General features: G+C 59.1%; 10 protein-coding genes across 10 annotated transcripts; 5 read left to right on the forward strand and 5 right to left on the reverse strand.

The window, feature by feature from the left end:
* Positions 1 to 57: 57 nt before the first annotated feature.
* D7B24_003262 (uncharacterized protein) lies at positions 58 to 1,035 on the reverse strand (the record flags this gene model as incomplete). The annotated part of the gene is made up of 1 exon (XM_028637455.1): positions 58 to 1,035. The coding sequence occupies one exon, from the start codon at positions 1,033 to 1,035 to the stop codon at positions 58 to 60; it is 978 nt and encodes a 325-aa protein (XP_028497327.1).
* A 1,665-nt stretch (positions 1,036 to 2,700) lies between these two features.
* Positions 2,701 to 4,924, reverse strand: D7B24_003263 (uncharacterized protein; the record flags this gene model as incomplete). The annotated part of the gene is made up of 3 exons (XM_028637456.1): positions 2,701 to 3,942; positions 4,008 to 4,412; positions 4,466 to 4,924. 3 exons carry the CDS (start codon positions 4,922 to 4,924, stop codon positions 2,701 to 2,703), a joined length of 2,106 nt encoding a protein of 701 aa, XP_028497328.1.
* Positions 4,925 to 6,797: 1,873 nt separating this feature from the next.
* On the reverse strand, positions 6,798 to 7,769 carry D7B24_003264 (uncharacterized protein; the record flags this gene model as incomplete). Its single annotated transcript, XM_028637457.1, has 2 exons — positions 6,798 to 7,244; positions 7,302 to 7,769. The coding sequence occupies 2 exons, from the start codon at positions 7,767 to 7,769 to the stop codon at positions 6,798 to 6,800; spliced, it is 915 nt and encodes a 304-aa protein (XP_028497329.1).
* A 1,215-nt stretch (positions 7,770 to 8,984) lies between these two features.
* D7B24_003265 (uncharacterized protein) lies at positions 8,985 to 10,378 on the reverse strand (the record flags this gene model as incomplete). Its single annotated transcript, XM_028637458.1, has 2 exons — positions 8,985 to 10,294; positions 10,351 to 10,378. The coding sequence occupies 2 exons, from the start codon at positions 10,376 to 10,378 to the stop codon at positions 8,985 to 8,987; spliced, it is 1,338 nt and encodes a 445-aa protein (XP_028497330.1).
* A 1,449-nt stretch (positions 10,379 to 11,827) lies between these two features.
* D7B24_003266 (uncharacterized protein) lies at positions 11,828 to 12,871 on the forward strand (the record flags this gene model as incomplete). The annotated part of the gene is made up of 1 exon (XM_028637459.1): positions 11,828 to 12,871. One exon carries the CDS (start codon positions 11,828 to 11,830, stop codon positions 12,869 to 12,871), a length of 1,044 nt encoding a protein of 347 aa, XP_028497331.1.
* Positions 12,872 to 13,631: 760 nt separating this feature from the next.
* On the forward strand, positions 13,632 to 13,982 carry D7B24_003267 (uncharacterized protein; the record flags this gene model as incomplete). The annotated part of the gene is made up of 1 exon (XM_028637460.1): positions 13,632 to 13,982. One exon carries the CDS (start codon positions 13,632 to 13,634, stop codon positions 13,980 to 13,982), a length of 351 nt encoding a protein of 116 aa, XP_028497332.1.
* Positions 13,983 to 14,572: 590 nt separating this feature from the next.
* Positions 14,573 to 15,082, forward strand: D7B24_003268 (uncharacterized protein; the record flags this gene model as incomplete). Its single annotated transcript, XM_028637461.1, has 1 exon — positions 14,573 to 15,082. One exon carries the CDS (start codon positions 14,573 to 14,575, stop codon positions 15,080 to 15,082), a length of 510 nt encoding a protein of 169 aa, XP_028497333.1.
* A 3,218-nt stretch (positions 15,083 to 18,300) lies between these two features.
* D7B24_003269 (uncharacterized protein) lies at positions 18,301 to 21,070 on the forward strand (the record flags this gene model as incomplete). The annotated part of the gene is made up of 3 exons (XM_028637462.1): positions 18,301 to 18,533; positions 18,903 to 19,142; positions 19,264 to 21,070. The coding sequence occupies 3 exons, from the start codon at positions 18,301 to 18,303 to the stop codon at positions 21,068 to 21,070; spliced, it is 2,280 nt and encodes a 759-aa protein (XP_028497334.1).
* A 2,093-nt stretch (positions 21,071 to 23,163) lies between these two features.
* Positions 23,164 to 24,555, forward strand: XYN1 (Glycoside hydrolase, 10; the record flags this gene model as incomplete). The annotated part of the gene is made up of 3 exons (XM_028637463.1): positions 23,164 to 23,415; positions 23,489 to 23,793; positions 23,850 to 24,555. 3 exons carry the CDS (start codon positions 23,164 to 23,166, stop codon positions 24,553 to 24,555), a joined length of 1,263 nt encoding a protein of 420 aa, XP_028497335.1.
* A 1,541-nt stretch (positions 24,556 to 26,096) lies between these two features.
* On the reverse strand, positions 26,097 to 27,094 carry D7B24_003271 (uncharacterized protein; the record flags this gene model as incomplete). The annotated part of the gene is made up of 2 exons (XM_028637464.1): positions 26,097 to 26,404; positions 26,986 to 27,094. The coding sequence occupies 2 exons, from the start codon at positions 27,092 to 27,094 to the stop codon at positions 26,097 to 26,099; spliced, it is 417 nt and encodes a 138-aa protein (XP_028497336.1).
* Positions 27,095 to 27,362: the final 268 nt, after the last annotated feature.

Here is a 27,362-nt window from a genome sequence, read left to right on the forward strand (position 1 = left end):
AGTGGTATCACAATTCAAAGATAGACGCGCCATTCGCCCGATAGTATACAGTCCCATTCAAGCAGGTAGCTCAAACACAGGCTCGTCCGACTTTTTCTCCTTCTTCTCCCCCAGCTGGCTCGGCACCGGCGGCACATCCATCTCAGCGGCAAGACTCTTCCCGTCGAGCTCAGTCCGCAGGGCCCACGGCGTTGCTGCCCGTGAATCTATCTCGGACACGGCCGTCGTCGGCGTCTGAGGTGCCTCGGACGGAGGCATCAGGCTGTCAGGGCGATCGCCCTTGGCCGACGCGTTGGCCTGGGCCTCATGTCGTTGACGTCTCCGTCTGGTGAAGAAGAAGAGGGCAAGCAGGGCGAGGAGGACGGCTGATCCAACGCCGACACCGACACCGATACCGATTCTCGCGGGCGTCGAAAGGCCGTTGTCTGTCGGCTCGGGCGTCTCGGTCGCTGCAGGGGAGGTCTCAGCCGGTACATTTGTCGAGCCGCCTTGTGAGGAAGTTGAAGATGATGTCGAGGTGGTCTGCGTCGGGGGCGTGGTAGACGTGGCAGTGTCCGTGTCGGCGAAGGAGGGGAGGAAGCCACGCTGCCAGACGACTTCGCCGCCGACCGCCGTCGGCAGCTCAGCCACATTTACGAGAACCGAGGACGCCGTGAAAGCAACGGTGCGATCCGTCTGCGGGCACCAGCACTGGTCCGCCGCGGTGAGGGCATCCTGGCGTCCGGACTGCTCGCAGGCGACCCACTGCTCGGATGTGCCGTTGCAGTAGGTCAGGCCGACCCAGGGCGTGCCGTCAAAGGCGCCCTTGTCTGGACAGCTGCGGTGGTCGTAGGTCGGATCGCTGCAGCCGGCGAGATAGGTCACGCCGAATTGTTGGTTGTAGCAGGCGTTGCTCGTCAGGCACATGTCGCCCTGCTGGCAGCAAGAGACGCGGCCAAAGGCGTCGTTGCCACAGGGAATCATCGAGTCGATGGCCTCCTGGCCTGGTGCCAAGTAGCAAGTGCCATTGCTGATGAAGGCGTCGCGGGACGCCATGGCGATGTTGGGTGTCGGTCTCAGCGACTGTGTGTCACAAGGCCTCGATGGGCTGGGGGGGGATGTTGATTGTGAGGAGGGAAACAGTGGTGTCAGATGGTCTCAATGGCAAGGTACCATCCAAAACGTGATCGTCGTGTATCGTTGACCTGAGATGTGTGTCGTCGACCTGAGAAGAACAGTGAATGAGGCCTCGGGTGTCTACTGCTTGGCGTTCTGGAAGAGAGATGGGGAAAACCAAAGTGAAAGTGCACTGCCTTCTCGTGTGGCCCGCGCGAGGAGAAAAGGTCGCCCTCTTCAGGAATGGCAATGACGCTCCTCCCGCGCCTTCCCGCCCACGGCACCGCTACCCGCACGGCCCAGGGAGGAGGAGCCCACGAAAATGGTTGGAGCGATCAGGCAAGACAAGACGAAGAAAAATCAAAAGCCAAGGCCGGCCAAGGCAGGCAGCCCGCCGCCGTCCGCCGCAGCAAACCGTCGATAGTGTCTCGGAATTCTGCTCTGGGGATCCTCCTGCTATGGCCCCCTGATCCCGTCTCTTCTCGGCGCGCTCGGTCATGTGGTTGGGTGAGGCTCTCGCCGTCTGTGGGGTTGGTCGACTGCATAGGGCAAACTGGGCGGGGACCCGGCGGCAGCGGGCTTCCGTGTTTGGCAATCTGTGCTCCCCTAGGTGCACCGAGAGGGGATCGCTTCCAGGGGCCTTAGGTCGCTTCCACTGGCTTTAGGGGGGGCAGGACCCCTGTGGCGTGCGCTAGGGAATGAGCGACGGCGCCTGTGATGTCATTTCTCGTGATGCTGGGACCTCGGCATGGTAGGGCCGGAGGGCACGAGTAAGTCACGATCTCGTCTGCCGCGACAGGACAAGGGCATTATTGAGCCCGGCCAAATGATGCTCGATCAGGCCAGAAAGAGTTCGCGCTAGATGCCGGAGGATCGACCCTCATTGTACGGTGGTTTCGCCGCCTGCTCATGACGCCAAGGCCTTGCTTGGACGTACGCACGCAATTCACACCTCGAAGCTGGCAGCGTACCCTTGGCCTAGATGACATGTACCCTTGGCCTAGATGACATGTCGCCCCAGTTCGCGACGCAAGATAACAAAGAGTGAGTAGAAAATTAAAATGGAGGGGTATCTTCTGCCAAGTGACTGCCGCCCTGATAAACACCACGAATGCTATGAGACCCCCAGTTGCCCAAAATGCAGCATGCACCATTTTCCCCCCCATCTTTGACGAGCCCTGCCTCCATGAAAAAGCGCGCCTTGCAAAATAACCTGCTATCCACCCCAGCCGATCCGCCCCAGTGGGAAAATCTCGTATGGAGACTTGGCTGATCGACAGAGCTACAGAGCTCCACCTAGCCATCTCCAAATTCGTTCGCGGTGCTGCTCAAGAAGGCTTGCTGGAGCCAGTTAGTGTCTTTCTCTCGGTGATGACCGAGTCCCAAGGGAACGCCGCCGCGATGTTTCTCCCGAGTTGGCCATCATCCAAGTACTTCTTCATCCCTGACGCCTCGGCCAGCGATTGTGTCGATCCCGACATGGTGACCGTGAACCATGCCCTCGCAGAGGTAGCCCGCTGTCTCCCCCGTAGTGCCGACCGGCGGTTGATCCCGTGCTTCGTGCAGCCGCACCACTCTTCAACCTTCCCAGCCTCCTCCGCTATGCTAGACGCCAGGAATGTCGCTGTCAGAGTCGTCGCTCGACTCGATATCAATAGGCGGGGGAAGAGGCCGCGCAGGCTTGGGGGGCTGGCCGAGCCGCTCCCGCAGTTGAGCAGGCGAAGGATCATTGTGCGCCACGAACCCACCCCGCGCCCGCGACGGTGACGTATGGACCGTCGGGTCCTCCGTTGCCGCCGTCGCAGATGACCCCGCAAGCCCGCCGTTCATGTCCGAAAGAGCGACCCGAGGACCCGGTGGTTGGGCCGGCGCGCCGTTCTGGGCATGGCCCGTCTGCACCACACGCCGCCCTTCCGTGGGCGTCATCGCGTCAGAGTCGACACGAGCGTGCTCGGACGCCGTGGCGGCAGCGGGCCGTCGGCCGCGCAGCTTGATGCCGAACCTCTGACGCACGCCACTCTGCGCCGCGGCGAAACAGGCCTTGAGGCTCTTGAGCTTGGTGACCTGTGCCTCGCCGGTCAAGTCCCGTTTGGCATTCAGCACCTTCACTTCGTAGGCATGCTCTTGCTTTGCCATGCGATCGTAATAGTCGGCGCGTTGCTCGTTCGTAAGCTGACCCAGGGCCCTTTGAAGTTCACCAGACTCCTGTCGAAAGCCGGAATAGGGCGTCCTAGTGGCAGATGATAGTGCGTGCCTTTGGACCGGCGTGTGCTGCTGTGAGCGTGGCGTGTGCTGGCCGTGTTGACGTGCCGGCACAGGCGTGAAGCCAGACGACGGAAGCGGGACCGGGGTATGAGACTGGATAGGGCGCTGGGTGTGGGCCTGCACATCACTGCGGACGAGGGTCAAGTCTGTAGGGGGAGGGGGAGGTTTGCTAGCAGGCGTCAGCGGCCCTGGTATCAGCGTCGGCTTCCAGTGCAAAGGCTTGGCACTGCCGGACGCAGCAGAGGGTAGCTTCGGCAGAGGTATAGGTGTCGTGGAGATGGCGTGCTTGGGCGCGCCGTGGGCATGTTGGTCAGGTTGGCGGTGCTGAGGCTCTTGCTGAGGTTGAGGTTGCTGCTGCGGGTGTTGCTGCTGCGGCTGCTGCTGCTGCTGAGGCTGCGACATCTGATGATGGGCGGCAGGCGGAGGACGCGGGTCGTTGGGTTCAGGACTGTAGCCTCCGCAGACGTTGTTGCCAGCATGATAGCCAACGCCGCCAGCTGTCGAAAAGGTGGCGCCACAGGCAGCGCACCGGCTCACGACTGGCGCTTTTGGCGGCTCTGTACATTTGAGCTTGGCGATGTGCTGTCAGGGAGTTAGGCATCGGGACACCTGGCGAGGCAGGGGGGGAAAGAGACGGCGATGCTTACGTAGAGGTGGGCTGCCTTGTTGGTAAAGTGGCGGCCGCAAGGCGCACACCGATAGATACCGGGAACAGGAGCCGAATGTTGCATCTCCGTCTGCACGTTCGAGATGGCCGGGCGGATCCGTTCTCCGTGCTCCACAGAATCCGTCAACTCAAAGCCTAAACGCTTTGCGGACGCCAGGGCATCGACCAGTTGTCGTGCGCCTATAGTGGCGAGACACTTGTAGAGACAAGCTGCCATGAAAGCGTCGCTGCCGTTGGAGACGAGCGCGGGCATGGCCCGTTCAATCTGCCCTGTACTGAGCTGTTGGGCGACTGCGGTGCCGAGAGCTGGTGCCACAAATGTGGCCAGCTGCTGGCGAAGCGTGTCTTTGCCTACGGCAGGAAGTTGCTCTGCGACCATGCGCATCTGCACGATTTGTTAACATGGACAGTAAAAGAGTAGCCAAGCAGCAGACATACGATGAAGGTCGTGTGGTAATCGGAGCCCACGAGGGTCTTCTGCCAGTAGTCGCGAACGAGTCGTCGCAACACCTCAGCGGGGGCCTTGTCAAAGGCGTGGCCGAGGCTTGCACATTGCTCCTCAAACGACAGAGGTGTCGACGGGCTGCCGAGATGTCGACTGGGACGAGACGCGAGCTTTGTTCCAGAACTAGGTGCGTCGGGTGCAGAGGGGCCATGGGGACCGTTCGACTGTCCATTCAGAGCCTGGCCACCATTCATCTGCGGCGAAGAAGAGGAGGTCGTAGCAGCAGGCTGGCCGTTGGGCATGGAGCCGGCATCTTTTCGCTGCTCTGTCGTGACGGAGGCCAGCTCATGGCTACTGACGCGTGTGCCTTGCTCAGTCCCGGCCATCCCATGGTCGCCGTCCACGTCAACGCCGTTCGACGAGCTTGCGCTCCCCCCTAGCTCGGGTGGCATGTTGAACAGGGACAAAAATCCAGCAAGAGCTTGCCGTGCCGCTGTAGTCGATGGATAATCTCAATGGACGAGAGGCGGTCGTGACCTGGTGTGAGGCGCGTCAGACGAGTGGGTCCACAGGGTCTCAACGCGGTAAGGGGGCCGTGGACGCGCCAAGTGGCACCTAAGTCAGTTGCATTCGACGGCAGCGCGTAGATTGAGTTCCGATGAATGCTTGACAGGTTAGTCTACCCCGCGATGCCATGCGCCAAGGTAACAGAGGGTTCTCGGGAACCTGCAAGCACAAGCAGTATGAGCCAGACGAGTCTGATGGAGTGCGCGTGGCCGTCGATATCCTGAGACGATGTACGAAAGGAAGAATTGTGACGGGAAATACGAAAACGAAAAAGCTATAGAATGACTAATATTTAGGTGTGGGTCCAAATTAGCGTCTTGCTGGGTCGGGTCACATGTACATTGTAGTAGCTTCGTCACCCAAAAGCTCCTCTCCTTGAGGCATCCATGCCGGCGGTGAGGTGTACCTTGACAGAAGGAAGAAAATGCCGATAGCATCGATGCCGATAGCATCGGGATGTCGTGAGCCCAGGTAAGGCACAAAAAAGCGTTGGAGTGAGGGCGATGTAAGCGGACTAGGCAGGTGTGGAGAGAGATGGGATTCGACACGGCCGAGCAGGGACGTGCCCTGAGGACCACTGTTGACCATAATAGGAAGGCGGTCTGTTCTGGCCACATACTATTTATACCTTAGGTACCTAAGGTGCCTTGCCTTCAGGTACCTCCCTTAAGGTACCTCCCTTGAGGTACCTGGGGAGGCACCTGGCCATCAACGTGCAGATGGGCTGGATCCTACAGTTTTTCGACGATGGAATTGATTGTGGAATTGATTGCGATCATCAACAATCGTGCCTACCTACCTTAGGTACCTATGTACTACGACCTGGCCGCCTTCTCATGCCGAGAAGCGCAGTCAGAGGGGCTGCGCAGAGAGGCTGCGCAGAGACGTCGCTTGTGTCTGGTGTCAAGAGGCTTTACGTATTCGTGACAACGGATACAAGGTAAGCCGTAGATTGACTACTGCCGTGCGAAAGACTATGTTCCAAGTGTCGGAACGTCCATTCTTACATGCTTGCTTGTCCTGTCCGTATTGCTTGCATGTGAGGCCATGTTGGATGGCCTGCAGTGAATTGCCAATCTTGTCCTGTTGAATCATGGACGACACTGATCCTGATGCAACCGTGATTTTTTTCCCGATGGTCCTTTTGCGGGACCAAATTCCCGCATCCTGATCGACCAGCTCTATACATTAATCCCTGGGGGTCTCGTGTTCTCTGACATTGTAGCCGGCTTGCTATTCTCGTCTACGCTAGTTATGGTACTATCGCGAGGCCCAGCGAGTGCATCTGTCGGTGTCTTTGAACGCATCTCATCTCTCAAAGCCAGGGTGATCGCAGCATACCGTACAGTGCCCTCTATGAATGCTGTTTCAAATGCAAAAACAACAGAGAGAGTCGTTTTCACGCGCTCGCCCCTCTGTACAGTTTTTCATCGAGCACATGGCATGTAATAGTGCGAAAGTGGAGAATTCCTATTTACCAGAGAGAACGTGTCCATCAAAGTACAAAACTGGTGACAAGCCATGCAGCAAGGTAGAGCCCAGACTACCCCCAAGGATGCCGGAATGATGGCTGAAGCTTGAGCGGTGGCATGACGTGTCCGCTGGCCATTCTTCCGGGACCAGTTCAGCCGGACGCCTTTCTAACTCCCTGCCATCACAATATTGCTAAGCTTGCCAGCGAGCAACATACAATCCTTGAAACGAGAACAAAGCCAGAAAACTCCGATTCCATCGCCACTCCACAATTCAATGACCAGTTCACTCATCTTCCCCAGTCGAAGCAACGACACCGCTGTCCGCCTCCTTCGGGGCACGGTTCTCCTCCATCTGCTCCATCGTCTCGCGCAGGCTTAACGAAGAAACACCAAACTGCGAAGCAGCCACGTGGCGCTGCATCTGCCTCCAAGGTGCCAGGCCCCCAGCATTCTGCAGAAAAGGAGGCTGCTGCAGAGCAGGCCGGGGGTTGCCCATGACGGGAATCTCCACGCCCATGCCGTAGCCCGCAGGCAAGCCCTCGACCGTCTGGTCCGGTGCGAGCAGCCTCCAAAAGGCTGACGCCACGGCCTCGGGGTCCCTGTCGAGGCGCGCCGCGTACCCGCTGAGCAGCCAGGGCAGCGGCATGGACCAGTCGGCGCGGGCCACGATCTCGGGGTAGCGCAGGCCGCGCCACTCGGGGCGGCTGACGGGCGACGGTCCCGGCTCGCCCTAGAAGTCGTTGACGCGTCGGATGCCGAGGTTGACGCGCAGGCGGTTGCGGATCACCTGGTTGCGGAGGTTGATGATGTACTGCCAGCGCGCGATCCAGGCCTGGTGGCGGCGCCATGTGCCCCAGCCGCGCTGCCGCTCGGCCGTCGTCGTTGCGAGGAGCTTGCGTGCCGCTGTCTGGCGGGTGTCCATGGCGTTCTGGAAGCGGAGCACCCAGTCGCGGAAGGCATTGGGGTTGGCGGGCAGGTAGAGTTGGAAGGCGTTGACGAGGCCGTCGAGGCGCAGGAGGGCCTGCAATTCCTGCTCAGGTGTCCACGGGTGGAGAATGGACCGCGGGAGTTCATCCCAGGACGAGAAGATAGCGCAGACGAACTCGTCGCAGCGATTCTCTGAGGGGTTGTCCAGCTGGTCGGGCCAGAAATGGGTGGCAGTGTACGGGAGGAACTCGGGGGGGAGGCCTGCGGGGTCCGTGTAGCACCATGTAGGATGGTCGATAAGAGATATGCCGACGAAGTCTGTCGCCATTTCTGTGGTTCCCGAGGGGACACTTCTGCTTGCTGTGTGGCTTCTCAGCATGAATTGGTCCTATGGCGGGCGTACAGCGACGTTGATAAGTACTAACATGTAATGTATGACTGCGGTCGAGGACCTTCAGGTAAAGTAGACCAATGTGATGTTGGCTAGTGATGGGGACTGAGAGACTGATGTCTCGTACGTAAATGACAAGGACACCGATGATGATCTTTAAAGGGCTGTCTCAAGGGAAGCAGAGATCTCGAGGCAAAGGAAACCCCAGGTTCTTTTTTCGAAGATTGTGTTCAGAGAAGAAGAGAGTGACAGGTGGGCGGAACGGAGGAAGGATGCCCGGAGATCCGGACCTTTTTATGTACAACCCCGGTCCCTGCCACGCCCCGGCCGCCCCAGCCGGAGCGTCGACAGCCTGGCCCGGCTGGCGCCCTTCTACAAAACACTTTCCTTTCTCCGATGGCCGTTGCTGCAATGATCTTGCATTGGTTGTAACGATAATGTATCACGCCAACTCGAAACTAATCCTACGTTTGTGCGAGCCACTCAAAGACGGATTCTGCGATACCAAAGCGCTTATACTGGTCACGTACAGCGTCATGAGTTCGCGACAAAGGGATGGTCATCACAGGTCATGCTTGATGTTATCGTAGGCCCAAAGAAGCCAGGTCTACCTGTCATTGGTGCATGATGTAAAGTGAGTAGTTGTGCGGATGTATTGCTTTCAGGCCTTTCGACTTGATTTCACTATTCTCTCTATCGGACAATCCACATTGACGCCCTTGTCAGAGAAATTCCCGGACACTCTAGATCTCGTCATGGCCACTTCAATAGACCTCGTCTGACTGGGAGGCTCTCCTGTCATAGACGGCTATGTGAAAATGGAGACCGAGCATCAGGGGCATCCTTGGGAACTTGAGACCGGAGACCAGGCCGAGAGGCTCGAATGCTTGATGTACCATCAAGCAGAGGTGCAGGTACGCAAAGTACTGATCTTGATAAAATGGTATCGGGAACATGAGATCTAACGTGAAGGGGAAGATGGCCTCAGAGCACGAAAAAAGAGCGAGATGTAGTATCAGTCTCCGACTGGACCACCACCATACTGAATTGAATAGAAGTGCATTGAAAAAGGTATACATAAGATGCTCCCCGAGGTCATGAAACCAAAGCCCAAACGCCGGCTGCAGTACTGTTCACGCGCCATCGTAGTCATCAAATGTGCTCGCCGACACATGCGAGCATCAACCTCTTGTAATCCCCGCTCGTCTCACCATCAATTCTCTTGGCCAAGCTCTTGCCGTACCTCTTGTGATATGCCCCCTTGACGTTGGCCAATGTGCTTTGGTCCCAGTGAAATCTCACCACGCGCGACACGAGAAGGTGGTCTTTGGTGCCCATCCCCGCCATGGCGTCCTCGAGCAGCATGGCGGCGTGCATGTACTTGTCTGCCGCGTTCCTCACCTGGAACAGCAGTGCGTCCTGCATGTGGCCGGAGAACTCGGATTTGATGACGGCTTCGAGGCTCTTGCGGAACTTCTGTTCGTAGGCGTAGGCGATGGCACGGATCTGGTTATCGTTGCGTGTACTGAGAATGCTGCAGACGACCAGCTCATCGGTGCCCATCTTGCCTTCGGTCGCGCGATAAATGTCCATGACATCCTGGTCGACCTGTTGCGGCACTACGGGAACCGAATCCTCAGCCCGGTTGGCGGCGAGTACAATCTCGAAGTGGCGCTTCGTCTTCATCGAGAGGTCATTCGCGACATCCTTCTCCATGCTGCGGTGAAACGTGCTCCAGTAGCAGTTCTTGATAGCCTTCAGATCGGCGTTGGAGCGGCCGAGGAGGACGTCGTTGAGAACGACTTCCTTGGTGCCAAGCCCATCGACGGCGGAACGAATGTCGAAAGCGTCCGTCAGCAGAGGACCGCGTACAATGGCAATCAGACCCTTTTCGAACCAGCCGCTCGTCTCCGACTTGATGTCAGCCTCGAGGCTGCGATTCTTGAATTGGCGAGAGAAGGACGTCTTGATGGCGTCGATCTGAAGGGGATCCTTGGTGGCGAGGCTGCGAATGAGGGCCTTTTCGTCGGTGCCGAAGCCTTTCATGGCCTGACGTGCCGCAGCAGCGTCATGTGAAGCATCCCACTGGATGATCTGAGGGGCGCCGTAGCCGATGGATGGTGCCGTGGGGGGGCCGCTGTGATGTTGGGGAGGGGGCGCGCCGTATTGTCCTGGAGGGGGCGCGCCGTACTGTTGATGCTGGGGTGGCGGGGCGCCGTACTGTCCGGGGGGCGGGGCGCCGTACTGGCCAGCAGGAGGCCCTGGTGGTGCTCCGTACTGGCCAGGGGGCGGTCCTGGTGGTGCACCATACTGGCCCGGAGGCGGTGCGCCGTACTGACCGGGCGGGGGACCGGGGGGCGCGCCATACTGGCCTGGCGGAGGCTGTTGAGGGTAGCCCTGAGGGGGATACTGCTGACCGTAGCCACCTTGCTGCGGGGGGTACTGTTGGCCGTAGCCTTGATCTGGAAGCTGTCAGGATCCATCCGTGTCAGTGCAGCGACTGGAGAAAAAAACGTACGGCCGCCGTAGCCAGGATACCCAGACATGATCTGATGGGGTGTCGCAATGTCGGATGATTCTCGTCGTGGGAGCTTCGGGGGAGGATTTCAGGCGGGAGCAGCGGAATGCGGGGGGAGACTCGAAGCTCGGGCTGATGCGGTCAGCTCGGATGGAGGGGTCGTCGGGTTTATAGATGTGTGTGGTCGGTCGGAGTGGAGGGGCAAAACGCGACGCGAGCTTACGCCGCACGAAGAGGCAGTGAAAGCAGCTTAGGGTGACGAGGGGTACGAGGACAGAGGCGGAACGCGAGATTGGGAATGTGGTCAAGTGATGGTTAGGCTGAACCAGCAGTGGCTTAGACCGTGCGGCGTGGAGTGCGCCGAGCCGTACTAACAGGTAAGGCAGGAGGTCTTTCGTTGGGTTCGCCTGCCCTGAGCTGTCCACGAAGGTGCCTGCCCAAGCTGCCTGCCCAGGATGGTGCCTGCCCTACAGAGGCGTGTAGCGAAGAGTGGTGTCACTGGCGCACTGGGACAACGTCATCGTCAGTGGCACGAGCTCTCTCTCGACACTGTCTGTCCTGCCAGTCCTCCCAGCCAAGACTCCCCATAAAGTGCACCGCCTCGCGATCAACCCCATCAACAGGCCACACGTCTCAACAGGCCACACGTCTCGACCTGTGCCCTGTGCCACCCACTCGAGCGGGAGGACGGGAGGCGTGACGGACGAAGCTCATCGAAGCTCACCAAGCAAATGCTTTGCATAAGCAGGTGGAGCTTGTCATGCTCGGCAAAAAGTCTGTCGTCATTTGCGAAGCCACATGTGCCCCATACATTCTGCCTGTTCGCGTAGTACAGCCACACCTCAGCCTCTTGGACACGTCTGGTAAGTTCACAGCTTGAAGACGCTGACTCGAAGGCTTCACATGCACATGCAGATTATCTTCAACAGTAAACCAGAATGCCATGCCATGGTTTCACAGCCTTGAGGCGTTTTCTTCTTCTGCATTTTGGACGAACATGTATTCGGTCGCGCCAATGGGAGACCAGTTCCTGGTGGCTGGAAATGCAAGTGGCTGGTAAGACAGGCAAGGCCACCAGGGTCCACCTACGTCGTCCTGGCCAATTGTGTGGCCTGATGGCCCCCCAACCCCTGTCACCCGCCGTGTCGCGCGTCCAGATGCGAGACGTGCAGCGGCTGCAACCCCGCCAAATCTCTCCCAACCACCACATTTATGACCCTATCGTGAACATGCGATTCTCGCCAGCCATCTTCAATTCTGCCAAAGAGTGCCCACCCCGGCATCCATACATTAACATCATGGCAGCCTTTGACTCGGTTCCTGCGACCTTTCCACTTTTTGTCTGGACTCTCGCGCACGACAGCGATTCTGCGACTGACGATCCTCCCACGTCTCTTTTCCATCTGAGATCTTGAGTCTTGAAGCGCGTGCCCCGCCCCCACTTGCAACAGTCTGTCTGCATCACGACCCCGTCAAGATGCGCCTCACAAACGCTCTTCTCCTCAGCTTCTCGGCGCGGGCCATCGCTCAGCCTGTCGTCAACGGCATGCGCGCCAGGGCAGATGACCCCAAGCCCACCTGGGCCGTTGTCAATGTCGACGGCAGCAACGGTGATGGCGACTGCGACGACTGCGATTCGGCCACCGTCACCGTCACCAAGGCGCCGAAGCCTACGACCGTCACCCACCGCGTGACCGATACTGTCGTTCGCGTCTCCTCGGTGCCCGTCATCTCGATCGTGCCTGTCAAAGGCAAGCCTGACAAATCCCCGGTCACTGTGACCGTGTACGGGCCAACGGCGACGACTTTGACAACCTCCTCGACCTCGACGAGCGCGACATCGACCTCCACATCGACGACAACATCAGTAACAACGCCGACAACTGCACCGTCGACTTCGACCTCTGCATCCACGACGACAACATCGAGCTCCTCCACCAGCACGGTGACGTCTACCACCCTTCCTGTCGCTCCTGCTCCTCAACCTGAGCCCACACCTTCTACTACGCCTTCAGTGCCTCTGCCTGACCCTGCATCGACCACCACCATCTCCACCTCCACCTCCACGGCCGCCGCCGTGCCTCCCATCTGGGCGCCCGAGCCCGAGCTGCCTTCTTCGGCACCGGTCTGGTCTCCTGAGCCTGCGCCGACCACATCTCTTCCTGCCGGATGGGAGCCGACGTCCATACCTGCGCCGTCCAACTCTGCACCTGTTATTGGCGCGCCAGGGCCTTCGACCGTGTCTTCCTCGATTGAGGTCTCCTCGGCCCTGCCCTCTGCCAATGCCTCACAGCCCTCTGTGCCTGTGTGGTCAGCACCCAGCGCTGTGCCCTCAGAGTCTGTCAGCTCAGCGGGGCCCACGAGCTGGGCGCCCACGCCGACGACTCTCGTCACTCTCATCTCAAGCATCACGGAGGCTCCCGTGCCGGAGTCGACAACTCACACTCCCGACGATGGGCTCTGGTACAGCGCCAAGTACCCACCGCACCACAATGGGACCGAGGGTCGCTTCTGGAAGTAAGCCGCGGGTAGGCAGCAGCAAATTGTGCAGTGTACGACTAGGCGCGTTTTCTTTTCTATGTTTCTTGCATTTCAGCGCGGCGCATTTGGTTTTTGGATTTCACGTTGTACAAGTCCCACGGATTGCAGAGAGAAGGATGTCACAAATGATGGTTATAGAAGTAGGAAGTGGAAAGGAACGCACCACGAGGAGGGAACATGTCCATGGCACCGACCAAGAGCTGGAGCGGATCATGCCGTGCAAGGGGAGGTCATAATGCATAATAGACAGAACAATACGAACAATGCGAAGAAAACCATCCATCCCCCTCCCCCCCGGACCACCCTGTGACGAGCCCGTAGTGGACAAATTTATCGGGAGCTAGGCTGAAGACGTTTTGTACGACACGTCTCCCCATACCGACCGACCGCAGGCATCGCGCATGCCCTGCTTCTGGCTGGCCGGGCTGGAAGGTGGATGAGCGAGACAATGAATGGCAATTCTCAGGCGGGCGCCACGGGCCACGGCTTTGTGGTGTGGTCCATTCTACTGACAAAGGACCGGCACGAGACACCGGAACTGTAGATTGGTGGCGCAAACAGCAAACTCCAGGTTGACGTCTGCTACTTAGGAGACATGTTATATCAGATGCGAAGGACCCAAATCAAGTCACGACGCGATTGACACGCTCGTCTGCATCTCTACGAACCACACATCATCTCCGCAACACCCCAGCCCCCTGATCTCCGAAAGGTAGTTCCGCGACAGGTCGCCCGTACACATGGCACACGACGAGACCGCGGGTGCGCGTCAGCCAGGCGTGTCTACGAGCGAGCACAGTCTCACAAGCCGGACAGACGCGCCTGCCTTCCTGTCGAATGCCAACGCCACGGCCATCGCCATCGCCCTCCCCATTGCGACTCTTTTCGGTCTCGTCCTCATAGCGGGCCTGATCTGGTTCATTCTGCGCCGCCGAGCCAGACGCCGGGCTCTGGCGAAGGCAAAGGAGGAGCAGGCCAAGGGCTTTGAGCTGCGGGACGTCGCGCAGGTCAGGGTCCGGGCCGGCGGTACGGGGCGGGCGGTTTGGGACGGGGAGGAAGCCGGCGGCAAGGCCGGGGGGAGCGCAGTGTAGGGTCGAGGCACGGAAGACTGGGTGTTCGTGGAGGCACGAGCGCTCGCTGTGCATGGCGAGAGGTGCGGTGCAAAAAGCCCCCGACGAATCCGTTTACAAGAATCGTCACATCAGGGATACCTACTACCTTTCCGTGGGGCACCTTGCGCACAGAAAAGCTGCCCATGCACAATCATGGATGACACGACGCACATCGACGACGACCTTGCACATCGACGACGACCTTGGTATCAGAAAATCGAATTTTCGATGCGAACCCTGACCGCCGCTGGCCCTCGCAAGACAATCATGCCCACGCCAAGCCCTCGATGCCGTGCGGTGAAGCGAGTGACGGGGCCCCGGCCGCCCAATCGGCATTCACCACGTCCGTCCCGCTGGGGCCACAGGCGCTGGGCAGCAACGCGGGATGCGGCGGTTGATGGTGGTGATTCAGACTCGAGGGCGCGGGCGACGGAGTCATTGGGCCGTGATGGAGGGAAATGGGAGGGTATATGAAGAAGGGGACTGCTCGGTAGCCGGTGACGGGGCGACACTCGACTGTCGATCACGAAGAGCAACTTTACATGACGATGCACTTGACAACAACCAACATGAAGACGTCGACACTTTTCAGCCTGCTTCTTGCCCTGCTGGTCGCCGTAGCCTCGTCTTCGCCGAGGTCAGAAAACGCAAACAGTCAGGCATCAACACGGCGAGATCTCACCAGCGACGCCCAGCTCCACACACAGCCGCGTCGATCATCACCAGCACCGCCACCGCCGGCTCTCCCCTTGACGCGCCGTCAACAATCGCCCGGCGCCGCCTGCTCATCGGAAGGACAGTGGAACTGCCTCACGCGCCAGTGGCAGCGCTGTGCCAGCGGACAGTGGAGCGTCGTCATGGACCTGGCCGAGGGCACGGCGTGCGCGCCCGCCGGCTTGTCGGACGAGTTCCACGTCGATCACGAGGGCCGCGGGGGCCGGAGCACCAGCAGCGCGGCGCCGAGCAAGGGAGTGCCGGGGCCGAGCACGGCGGCAGGACGAGGCGTGTCGGTGCTGCACGGGGTCACGGGTGTCTGCGTTGGGTTCGCCGTCTGGGTCGAGGCGAGGGCGTGGATCTGACGGCGGTTCTGGGTTCTGGGACTTTCTTCGGAGAACCTGGTGTTGCTCAAGCACGGGGTTCTGGTTCTGGGCGCTTTGTGGACCGAGGATGATCTTTTGTCTGGAGCATAACGCATGAGGTTACATCGCCCTGGCGCATATGGGATTTTCATCGTCAAAAGTGGTTCATATCATGGAGAGCGTGTGTGTTCTTGCTGGTATGCATGTGACCTGACACTGCACTGATTTCAGCAGGATTCATCTGCAAGTCAGGCCATCTGCAAGCTGGGCCTGCGAGCGAGGCTTGCATAAGATTGTTTCAAAGCCAGCAAAGAGGGTTTGGCGAGAAGTCAAAATGCACAGCCAGACGCGCCTGCGCCATGATGGCTGACTTTCGACTCCAACACTCCCAACGTGACATCGTGGCTTTCCTGCAGGTCATCGCGACCCTGTCTGTGTTCAAGCACATGCCAGATCGTCCCATCGAGGCTGAATGGCGCCCGAGCACTTCGTTGCATGCCCCCCCTTCTGCGATCAAACACTGACATTGTCGGAGATCTTCCCTAGGACAGTATGCAGATCGTAGGGCAGTCCTTCGAGAAGACATGTGACACTTGGAGAGCTTCCTTTCTCAGAAAAGCTCTCGTCGCAAGAAGAAACGTCGTGGCTTTTCCGTCCCTGCAAGGCATCGCAACCCTCGAGGACCCCATGTGCCAGCTGTGAGGACTGATGATCATGACAAATTGTCGGCAGCAAGGGACAGGCAAGGACCGAGCATGGTCGTACGTCAACATGTTCCCTCCCTCTCGTCTCGTTCGCCCAGCCCAGGCCAGGCCCGTATCGACACTGACAGACAGCGCAGGCGACACCCTCAGACCCCTCGTCTGAAGACCCGAGAGGTAAAAAAGCACAAGCGCATCCATCCCCACTAGGCCTCGGTTCGGTTTCGTCTGGTCTCGCCGTCCGGATCGGCGTCGCATCCCGGAGCGGCGGGGCCATCTCCAAGTAACCATGGGAAGAGGCAGCTGTCCATCAGGTCGGGGCGGCCAGCAACTTGTGCTTCTGAATAAGCCAAGCAGGCAAGCTTCCAGGAGTAGGTAGCAGCAGCACCAAGGCAATTCCGGGAAACACAAAGAACGACCTTCCTTGGTCGTGAAATTTCCGAGCCGCAGCCTCCGCGCCCCTGTTCCCCCCCTCACGCAGCAGTTCCCGTTACCAAGTCAGGCAGGAGAGAAACACTGCCGAGATGTGATCTCTCTGAGCCCGGACGGCCTGAGTATGCCGACGGGAAGGTGGCCCCGGTGCAGGGGGGAGGTGAGGTGTTCATTACAAGAAGTTGATGAAGGCAGATTGTGATGCGCTTTGGCTTTCACTGAGCTGGGCCGACGCCTGGTGCAGGGACCAGGAGGTCCTTTGGATGACTGGGGGAGGGGAGCCCAAAGGGGAGCCAGGCCTGGTGACTTCAAGGAATGTCCTCTGTGGTTGGACCCCTGGGGGCGGGGATGAAACGGCGCCGCGGCCCCTGACATTTGCCCCACCGGGCTGTCGCCTCTCAAGCTGCAGGCCGCTTTTCAGGGAAGTATATCGTAGGATAGGTAAGGTAGGGTTAGGGGGAGAATGGTTGGTGATGGGGTCGGTAGTGTTGAAACGGGGAAACATCCGCAGACGGAAGGGCTGAGCCAACGGAGGTCATGGCTTGCGATTTGTGCCAGGCTGATGAGGACGGCCAGGCTGATGAGGACGGCCAGGCTGATGAGAGGAACACATGGCTTGGATGGTTCGACAGCTGGCGCAGGCACAGACGCCAGGCCCCTTTGATCCTGGCCAAGTTGACTGCCCAGACGGGCCAGTCCTCGACTCGAGGCACAAAAGGATGACAGCGTCGTACCGCCGACAGCAGCTAGCGCAGGTACCTTAGGCGAGGCCAGGCGCTGTGCACGTACAGGTGGTGAGCACCGAGCTGCCGCAGTCCAGCCCAGCCCAGTCTAGCTATGTCCCCCCCCGTCAGCCAACCAACCGTCTGATGATACCGTGCCGCCCGTGGCATGACATGACTGATGTCTGTTGACATTCGCGTGTGTGCCGGCTGGCAAGGCACAACAAGTAAGACAGGTAGGTAATAAAGGCAGGTAATTAACCCCAAGTAGTGCATGCGACGACCGGGCGCCAGGGGGACTCGTGATCCTCATATGAATGGGAGCATCTGCCCTTCTCTGTTGACGAATCTCGCGAGAAAAGACTTCTTGTCCTCCTTTCTCCTCGGCTGGGCGGTTCTCTTCCGTTGCGCAGCGTCTGTCTTGCTTCTTTTCGCCGTCACTCTTTCTCTGTCCCGCGCTGCCATTTTGGCATGGTCAGGCTTGTCGTCCTTTCTGCCACTTAGTCTTGCGTCTTTGCTGTGAGCACACCTGTCGCAACTGTCTGCCTCGCCTCCAGCATCCAACGGTACGGTGGATTTATTGTTGTTGCATCTTGGCCTCGAGGCCCCCAAATCCGTCGTCATCCCAACTACTGGCTCCGACAGCCACACAGCTCCTGCGCATCGCCCCCCTCGAAAAGACGAAAATAAACATACACGCCGAACAACACAACACAACACAGCTTTCTCCTCGAACCGTCAGCCGCCGAGGCCAATTGAAACACGACCCCTTCCTCCACACCCACGACGTCAGGGCAAGGCACCCCGTCTTCCTGGCTCGGATCGGGAAGCGAACCGGTTGTTTGAAGACAGGGAACATCGTCGACATCTCATGCAGACAGTGCTTCCAAATACTTTCGGGCAGCCCTCCAGCGTGTGTGGGTGTGAGTGTGTGAAGAATCGGTGCATTGAGATTGAGGCATCTTCTCCTGTTGATGTAGTCCCAGCGTCCGCTGTCTCGCCTTGTCTCTGTCTGCCTCGAGGCGCTGGACGGGTTCCAACAGCATCTCCCGCCTGCACTCGGCTTTCGTTCCACGCAGAAGCAGAAGCAGAAGCGGAAGCAGGCGGAGTACAGGCGCCTGAGCGCTAATTTCCAAGGGACCCTGACCTCAAACACGACCGAGCCCTCCTTCCGCCCCCCCCTCCACCCCTACCCCCCCCCCTCCTCACCCCCCGCCCCTAACAAAACTACGTATCTCCAATGTGGGACCGGCTCAGGCCCAACGCGGCGGGCGCAACCGTTGGAGGAGCAGGCGCAGAAGCCGCAGCAGAAGCAGGAGCAGGAGCAGGAGCACCAGGTGCAGGTGCCCCTCAAAAGATGACGATGGCGCCTGCCCGACAAGGCCGTGACGTCTCGCCCTTTGCCTTCCCCTACGACAACAACGACAACGCATCAACCGGTGTCACCACGACCATCACCGCCAACGCCCACTGGACCGACGACTTTCACGCCACCAGGACCAAGACGAAGAAGACGTTGCCTGCCGACGCGAGCCCGAGCCCCCGAAGATACGAGATTCGGCGTGGTGTTGCGCGTCGCGTTGATTCGGCTGATCCGTGAGTCTCCTCTTGCTGCATTCCTCATTCCTCATTTCCTTTGTGCCGTTCTGCTGGGCTATGCACATGCATGTGCTCGATTCTGTCGTTTATTGCTTCTTCGTCGCTGCAGAGTCTCGCGCTCGCGTGCAAGGGACGAGGTGTGATCGGCACGTCATGGCACGACAATGGTCATCCATCCACATACCATGCGTGCCATGCCATGCCGTGCCACGACCCACGCAAGGGCGAGTGCCCCTCGGAGCAACCTCGAGTGGCAATGATAAGAGACAAACCCACCCGATGTGACACAGGGCTGTACGACAACGTCCTCGTGGCACGCCCGCTTACGACCAGCAACGCCTGCACCTGCTAACAGACTCATGTCAGCGACGACTTACTCGCCCCTCCCGTTCGCCAACCGCCCCCTCGAAATCCTCATCGCAACACCAACCGCGGCGACGTCGACCGCACCACCGCCGCTGCCTGGCGCCCCGCCTCGTCTCTCTACTCGGAGCCGTCCCCGCAGGAGGACCAGTTCGCCATCGTGGCCGCCCCAGGCTCATACGGCTCGCGTGCCGACGACATTTCACCGCCGAGCTCGCCTGAGCTCACAGGTCGTGACGATGCGTACGTTGCCCCCTTCGTTCTGCCCGCTTCACGGTGAACCCCCCTTCATGCTCCCGCCCTGCTCCCCTTCGTCCGGCCGTTCTTTCCAGGCCTTCTGTGTGTACTGACAGCGAGCCCCCAGCCGCCTCAGCGGCGACGATGACAATGTCTCACCCATCGATGAGGCCCCCGTCATGTCCCAGCTAGACATCGCCAAGCAGCATCACCGACGATTTCTCGAGGACCAGCAGCGAAAACAGCAGCAGCAGCAGGAGCTCGAGAAGGGCCAGCGCCAACCACAGCAAGCCTCGCCCTCACCGCACCAGCGGAGCCAGATTCCCATGATGCGCCGCGACCGCCGTAAGCAGCAGGACAACGCTGCGAGCCAACTTCGCGAGACCCGGTCCAAGGAGCTGCTTCACGGTCAGCCCAGTCAAACCACCAGATGGGACGATCAAACCGGAAAGCCCATCCACGACGGCAGCCCGAGCCACCAACCCCACCAGCAGCTGCCGCCTGCGGCCACCCAACGGAACCCCATGAAGGCCTTTGGCGACCGCGTCCGGAAGATGAGGCCCGGCATGGGTGACGGCAACAGCGCCAAGCCCGCCATCTCAGCCCCCATGACGGCGCCCATGTCCATCGACGAACGCCCTGGCTGGCGTGGTGCAAGCGGCCGCCAGACCTTTGTGCAGTCGGTGCAGGACACGCCGCAGGTCGCGCCCATTCACATCCCTCGGAAGAGTAGCAAGAGGGCCGCAACCCAAGTCGCTCGTGCCGGCGGCGTCACCTCTCCTTTATCGCCCATCAGCCCCTCCTCCGAGTCTGAAACGTCAGCCGCTGCCACGACGCCCACGGGCCCCCGCGTGGCGCCCATGAGCCTGGACCGTCCGCTGCCCACGCCGCCGCCGCCGGCCGCACAAGAGACGGCATTGTCGTATCTTACCCCTCCAACTTCCGAAGGTGCTGTACAGCCCCCGATTCATGCGATGCCCACTCTGGGCGACCAAGCAGCCGACGCCAACCAACAACCCGGCTCCCTGCCCTTTACCCCTAATCGCGGGCCTCCCACCAAGGCCATTCGTAGAAAACCACCACCGACGAACCCTCTCGGCCTCAATCCTCACAACGCGCACGCCCCGCACGCCTCATTTTCGTCCAGTGTCTACTCGACTCAACTTCTGCCGGACGCCGCCGAGGACCCGTCACCCCAGCCTGCTGCGACGACATCCGACGATTGGGTGCAGCCCCCTTCGAGATTTAGTGTCACGACGTTTGCGACATCAGTCAACGCAGGCTCCCCTCGCGCCTCTTCCGACGCCGATCTTCCTCCCCTGCCGACTCCCCCGCCGCAAACAGACTCCGTCATGGATCGCCGACGACCTCTGCGAAAGGGCAACGAAAGCCCCGCCATCAACGCCGACGAACCCTTCAAAATCTCCATGTCTTCAGCCTACACCACGAGCCCCGACCCTGCGTCGCCTTCGCTCACGACTGCCCGCCAGAAGCTTCCCAGCCAGGTCGATCGCCCGGCGCCGCGCAGCAGTGTCAATTCCGGTATCTACAACGCGACCAACGGCCGTCCCGAGTCCATTCTGTCCTTGAGCAAAGCGCTGCCGCCGGCGCCACCCGAGCTCTCATCTGTGAACGATCGCGTCGGCCACCTCAATGCGCGCCTCAGCTCCCTGGGCAACCGCCGCATCAACATCAACATGGCCATCAAGCAAATGACGGAGCTCATGCCCACCGACAACCTACTCGCGAGCGAGGCCGTCTTGCGCAAGCGCGAAGCCGAGAAGCGCAAGGTCGAGGCGCTCAAGGTTGAGCTTGCCGACGTGCAACGCGAGGAGTATGAGCTCGGTCTGAAGCTGCACCGCGCGTACAAGCGACTCGACAAGGACGCCGAGTATGAGCCCACGACGCTGTGGGTGAGAAGGGTCACGGGGTGAACGGTGTGCATGTGAAATACTGGCAGCGCAACAGTTGCGTATCCGCCACAGGGATAGGCCTGTGAGAACTCCGTGTGTGGTTTCAGATGGTTGTCTTTAGGAATGGGATGAAGAGCATGGCGTTTCCGGAAGAAGAGGGTGGTGATGGTCTTTTACTGTATTTCTTCTTCACAAAACGGGTCCCCCTTTTTTCATTAGTATGAGCGAACTGGGTTCGCTTTTGTGACGGACGCCGCATGGCGTGTATTGGAAGCAGTCTGGCAATTCACTGCATTTGACATTTTGAGGCGCGCGGCGCGGTGCTGTGACTTGGGATGAATCTGGTGCCATGACTTGGGCAAGGACTGTGCGGTGATGAAACACCAGGGATCAAGACCGGGAGGGAGGTCAAGGTTCTGTGGAATGACTCTTTTCGCCTTTTGTCCATGACCCCTATGAGACCGGACTGTTGCATTGCCTTGTCTACTTTGTCACTTACAAAGCCGTCGGGGAGCATATTGCTTCCACTGATGGAAGCGCTCCGTCGGTTTCAGGGCGGCGTGCGGTGCTTGGTGTCAGTTCGAGAGATTGCAAGAAGACGCGAGACGTGGCTCGGGCAGCCTCAGGGATGCATCAATATGAACGGCGAAGCAATTTGCTCCCCTCCGAGTGGGTGCATTGCGAGTTGGGGATATCCTTGGCCTCGAGCTTCCCCTGAAGACTGGCGCTGCTGGTGAGCAAGTCTCGTGGTCACCCTGACGTTGTGGATGAGGATAGTCAAATCCAAACACTAATTTCCTGTCATTTGGACTCTCTATCTCGAAGGATGCACTTCCAATAGCGAAGGATTTGGTTCCCAGCTTGCACTGTCTAAGAAGTCAAGCTCGACAGGGTACAGACATGCCCACGAAGGAAGACCAGAAGCTTAAATAAATCCCCTGCATCGCCCCTCGGATCGCCACCACTGAGTGACCAGATCCGGGCGCTCTTGGCACTGGGCTGCGTGTGTCCTACAGTCGTGTAATCATGACCAAGTCGTGAGATGCCCGATCAGCCCCGGCCGGGTCGCTGAGAGCGTCGTCATTCGGCCTCCGCATTTGTCTGCCCCGACCTCTCCGCATGGCAAGCAAAGGTCATGGCGTTTCCCTTCTCTGCATGCTGCAGCTTCGCATACCAGTACAGCCAGATCAGCCTGAATGCGAAGTCTCCGCACGCCCCCGGGCGTGGAGGATCAAGTTCCTGACAACTGCTTTGGGCGACGGTGCTTTCTGAGACTCTGTCCCATTGGCCCTACTGTCGACTGCCGAGAGGCAAGAGGGCCCAGCGCCATGGCCTGGATAATTGGCACTGACGGGACGCAAGCAAGGATCGCGACGCTGGCACGACCTGGAACGCTGTCTTCATCTCGGAACAGCGGCCGGATCAACACCAATTCAGAAGCCTGACGGCGAGAAGAGACACGTACGTAATGCGCTCAAACGGCGGGCCGCCATGCGGGGGCGCTCGGGTAAGGAGGTCTAGAGTCAAGCCATGATGGCCTCATCTGGAGCAACGTCCCTTTTGAGGTTCGCGAACGATCCATCCGGGCACCGAGCATGGCCGGCCAGGTAAGAAGAGTACGTGCAAGAGACACCAGGCCGCGCTTCTCATCCAGGGCACGAATACCAGATGATGATGCCATCCGATCTCCCGCACATAGGCTGAAGTCCCCCCCCCCGCGCGGCCAGAAGCAGGGGTCGGCACCAGGCCCAAAGTGGCCGGCAGGGCCGGCATTGGAACCCCTTACTCAGGTGCCCCCAGACCTGGCACGGCGACTAGTCCCCGTTGATGAATACGGCAAAAAATCAGGAGCACCGCCGCCGCAATCTGCTTCTGTGTCGCCCCACGACATGCCACGACCCCATATCCGCGACACCGATCTTGGTCCCCTGGCCCCTCCCCCCCCCTCGTGGGCTCGCCTTGGTATGGCTAAGATGACCCTCGTGGCACCTCATATATAGACCGAGCCCGTGCCGGGCATCGTGTGAAACAGTGGTCCGTTCATCGATGCTCAGTCTTGTTCATCGCATCGTGATATCAGAACCATTGCACCTCCCAAGCGAAAGGTAGCAACCATGTTCGCCAAGGTCTTTGTCGCCGTCCTTCTCGGCTCGAATGTCGTTTCGGCTCAGCTCCACAGCCTCGCCGTCGCCGCCGGCCTCGAGTACTTCGGCACCGCCGTTGACGAGCGCCAGGTGAACGACGCCCAGTACCGGTCCTTCGTTGACAACACGGCCGAGTTCGGACAAGTCGTTCCCGAGAACGGCCAGAAGTGGGACAGCACCGAGCGCTCGCAAGGCGTCTTCACCTACACCTCGGGTGACATTGTAAGCTCTCACCACGTCGGGCCCTAAGGGGCCGCCCTCTCGAGGGAACCGAAGCTGACCCGGGCTTGAAAAGGTCCCCAATGTTGCCAAGGCCAACAAGCAGATCTTGCGATGCCACACTCTCACCTGGCACTCTCAGCTGCCCAACTGGGTTGCCAGCGGTACCTGGACCAGGGCGCAGCTGACGTCCATCATCGAGGTGCACATTGCCAACGTCATGGCGCACTACCTTGGCCAGTGCCGTCACTGGGACGTTGTCAACGAGGCTGCCGATGACAGCGGCAACTGGCGCAACAGCATCTTCTACCAAGTCCTGGGCACCGACTACCTTCCCATCTCCTTCAACGCTGCCCGCAAGGCTGACCCTGCCACCAAGCTGTACGTCTCACATCGTCCACGTTGCTGTTTTGAACATGGATGCTGACCCTGAACAGGTACTACAACGACTACAACCTCGAGTACAACGGTGCCAAGACGACCCGCACTCTCGAGGTCGTCAACATTATCCAGGCCGCCGGTGCTCCCATCGATGGTGTTGGCTTCCAGGGCCACCTGATCGTCGGCTCGACCCCCGGCCGCAGCGCCCTCGCTACCGTCCTCCGCCGCTTCACCGCCCTCAACGTCGACGTCGCCTTCACCGAGCTCGACATCCGCCACTCCTCCCTCCCCGCCTCGGCCGACGCCCTCGTCCGTCAGGGCAACGACTATGCCAACGTCGTCGGCGCCTGCGTCGACGTCGACCGCTGCGTCGGCGTCACCGTCTGGGGCTTCACCGACAAGTACTCCTGGATCCCCCAGACCTTCAGCGGCCAGGGCGACGCCCTCCTCTACGACGCCAGCTACAACAAGAAGCCCGCGTGGACGTCCGTCTCCTCCGTCCTCCGCGCCGCCGCCACCGGCACCGTCGCGCCCCCCGTCGCCACCACCCTCACCACCGCCACGGCCCCCGCGCCCACCACCACGCGTGCGCCGACGACCACGAGCACGACGTCCCGCGCCCCGGCCACCACCACCGCTGCCGGCGGACCCACGGTCCCCCGCTGGGGCCAGTGCGGCGGCAACGGCTGGTCTGGCTCGACTGTCTGTGCCAGCCCTTACACTTGCCAGAAGCAGAACGACTGGTACTCCCAGTGCCTTTGAGGTGTCTGCGTAGACGGAGCGCCGTTAAGGGCTTGCCTGCTGTGGGCTGAGCGTACTTATTTGCTCGACTTTCGACTGTACATAGTTTCACCATTGCACATAGCCAAAATTGCCAGACGCTAAATTCTACATGCGGTCGTCGGTTTATCGCCGTTAAGGTGCTTTCGTGAGTGAGTGGAACACTGCCTGATAACCCCTCAAGTCGTTCAGCATGGTGTTATGTTGCGTTCTACATCGAGGTCATGAATTACAGCTTTGGAACGTAAACTTTCATCGTCTATCATCTTTATATCTGCAAAAAATGAATCTCTCGTTCTGGCACTCACGCCTTTGCTCTTTTTCATTTTTCTTGCTTCATATTTCCACCCGAGCCCGAGAGGCAGCCAGCGCCACTCGATCCTGCAACAAAGAAAATACTGAACGAGTGTGTACGACAGTCCTGAGACTTCTCCGCCTCACCTTTCTTCCTTTGACTTCTGATCCTGCTCGGCGCCGTCCACAGCCTCATCGTAGACAGCCCAAGCCTTGGGGTGACCGGTCGTTGACTTGGCACTATTTGAGCGGGAAAGAGGGGAGAAGATGCGAGTAAACGCCCCTGCCAAGGAGCTAGAGCGTGGACGGCTGACCGTTCGCTCACTCAACGATGCATCAGTGTCTTTGTCAGTGAGGTGGCGGCGGAGGGATTCTACTGCCGAGTTTGCGTCCTGGCTTCCTCCGGTCAGTGGCGGGGTCTCTTCTGTTGACATGTCTAGTCTGTCCTCATCAAGGTCTGTCAGCTCATCGGAGCTGTCTTCTGTGAGTGGAGGAAACGATACGTAAGTATGTTGCGGCGGGGGCTTGTTAGGGCTTCGTTTTTGGACTGGGACTTTCTGAGTTGAAATTGATCGGGATTGGTTGCGGGGAGTGCGTCCCTCCTTTCTACCCTCTGCTTCATGTTGTTCTTTGGGAGGGCTTGGGGATAACATTGCACTTACTTTCGTATGATGTTTGGTGCGATGGGCTAAGATGAAACTGCTTGAGAAATAATATTCAATAACATTACGAATGCAAACCCATACATAGCACTGTTATATTCAGCCGGAAATTGTGAGATCAATACTGTAGAGACGCAACAGTATCATTGACTGAGATGTTGAGGGGACAGATAAGTGTTATCCTTTGTGAACATAGACTACATTTGAGGCCAACCGCAACTCAATCCGCGGGCTTGTATATATGAACAAGAACAAGAAGGTCAGAGAATATGCTGCTTGAAACTTGTGAAATGTTTTAGTTCGTCGCAACGAACAGTTTCACTGTTCTTTATGTTGCTTTCACGCCGTTTCGAACAACCGCGTGAGCCAATCTACGTCACCATGGGGCCGAGACATCCAGGTCTGATGATGTTTCGTACTTGATGTGTATTAATTAGGATATTAAAGGAGAGACATTAATTCTTGTAAGTTTCCAGAACCAATCACACTCTGCTGCGCCCGCCATGTGTCGCTTTACATGACCATTGATCAACGCGCATCCCACGACAGGATCGAGGGATCACTCGACTATTCCTCGGCATCCTGAGCCTCGCTGAGATCCTTCTTGTACTTGCCGTAGCCTCCGTACTTTCCGTAACCCCCCTTGGGAGTGGGGTATTTGCCGTAGGTGCTGTATCCTCCCTTGGGAGTACCGTACTTGCCGTAGCCGCCATAGTGGCCGTAGCCTCCGGGAGCAGGCTCAGCAACGGCCTCGGGCTCGGCGACGGGGGCCGGCGCAGCAATGATGCCGGTAACGGCGAGGAAGATGGCAGCGACGGAGAGTCTCATGTTGGCTTGTGTTCGTTGGTCTGCGAAGCTGGTGTTAGACACAAGGACTGTTGATGGACAAGTACCAAGGCTTACTGTTGCCTGTATAGCTTAGGGTGGTACTGATGTTTTCTTGTGATGTCGAGGTAAAGTGTGAGGTTGAGGCTGAGATCCGGAAAGAAAGTCGAGAAACGGAAGAAGACACACCACCATTTATGTCTTTCGAGAACCTTTGGTTCGGCACCGTCTGCTGCTTCGATTGGCCATACCGCCTTCGATTCGCACACCAGCCAGTCTCGTCACGTCCCCCCCCCTCTTTCAGCCAGCCATATCTAACCGGGTGAAGCCGCGATGAGCCAGGGGCCACTTCTAAGGTGATGATCGTGCCATGCAAGCTCGCGGCGTTTGCTGATCTGGTCAAGGCTGCTGCCCAAATTCTCGTGTTCACCGGTTGGGGCTAGAGGAACCTCAGATCTTCAGCTTGTTCGCCAACCCTTTCTCGCTGTGAACGCCGTCAGCGCCGCCAAAGCCGCAGAGGGGCAGGTGAGACTGTGAAAGCCACCATGCACGCAAAGGCTGGGTAGGGAATATGGTGGTGATGCACGAGGAGCTATCAGTGGTGGACCAATGTTTGTTGTCAAAGCCTCACCCGCGCCGGTGGCTTGGAGACCAGAGCACCCTGGACGGTTTCGGCATCGCTGCTGATACCAAGGGCCGACCTTCATCCCGGACCGATCTAGGCTGAACTTACCTCCCATCTAAAAATGGCTTTGGCCTGTCTATTGTGCTATGAATTGGCTCCCAGCTTGCCGCAAAAAGGCAAGCCGGACTAGACAGGATCAGCAGCATCGCCTCAAGAAGTCCTCGTGTTGAGTCACGAGGGGTGTCACGGGCGAAGATCCCATCATCCGAAGGGTTGATGATGTATGAGAAGAAAAGAGCCAAGCTGTCGGCGGGGTGACCAGGCAAGTGATGATGCCAACCCCAGCACCGCACCACGTGTACTGCGGACGAGCAGCTCTGGAA

This window comes from Verticillium nonalfalfae (genome assembly GCF_003724135.2).
Source record: "Verticillium nonalfalfae strain VnAa140/NRRL 66861 chromosome Unknown scaffold_19, whole genome shotgun sequence".
Classification (NCBI taxonomy): domain Eukaryota; kingdom Fungi; phylum Ascomycota; class Sordariomycetes; order Glomerellales; family Plectosphaerellaceae; genus Verticillium; species Verticillium nonalfalfae.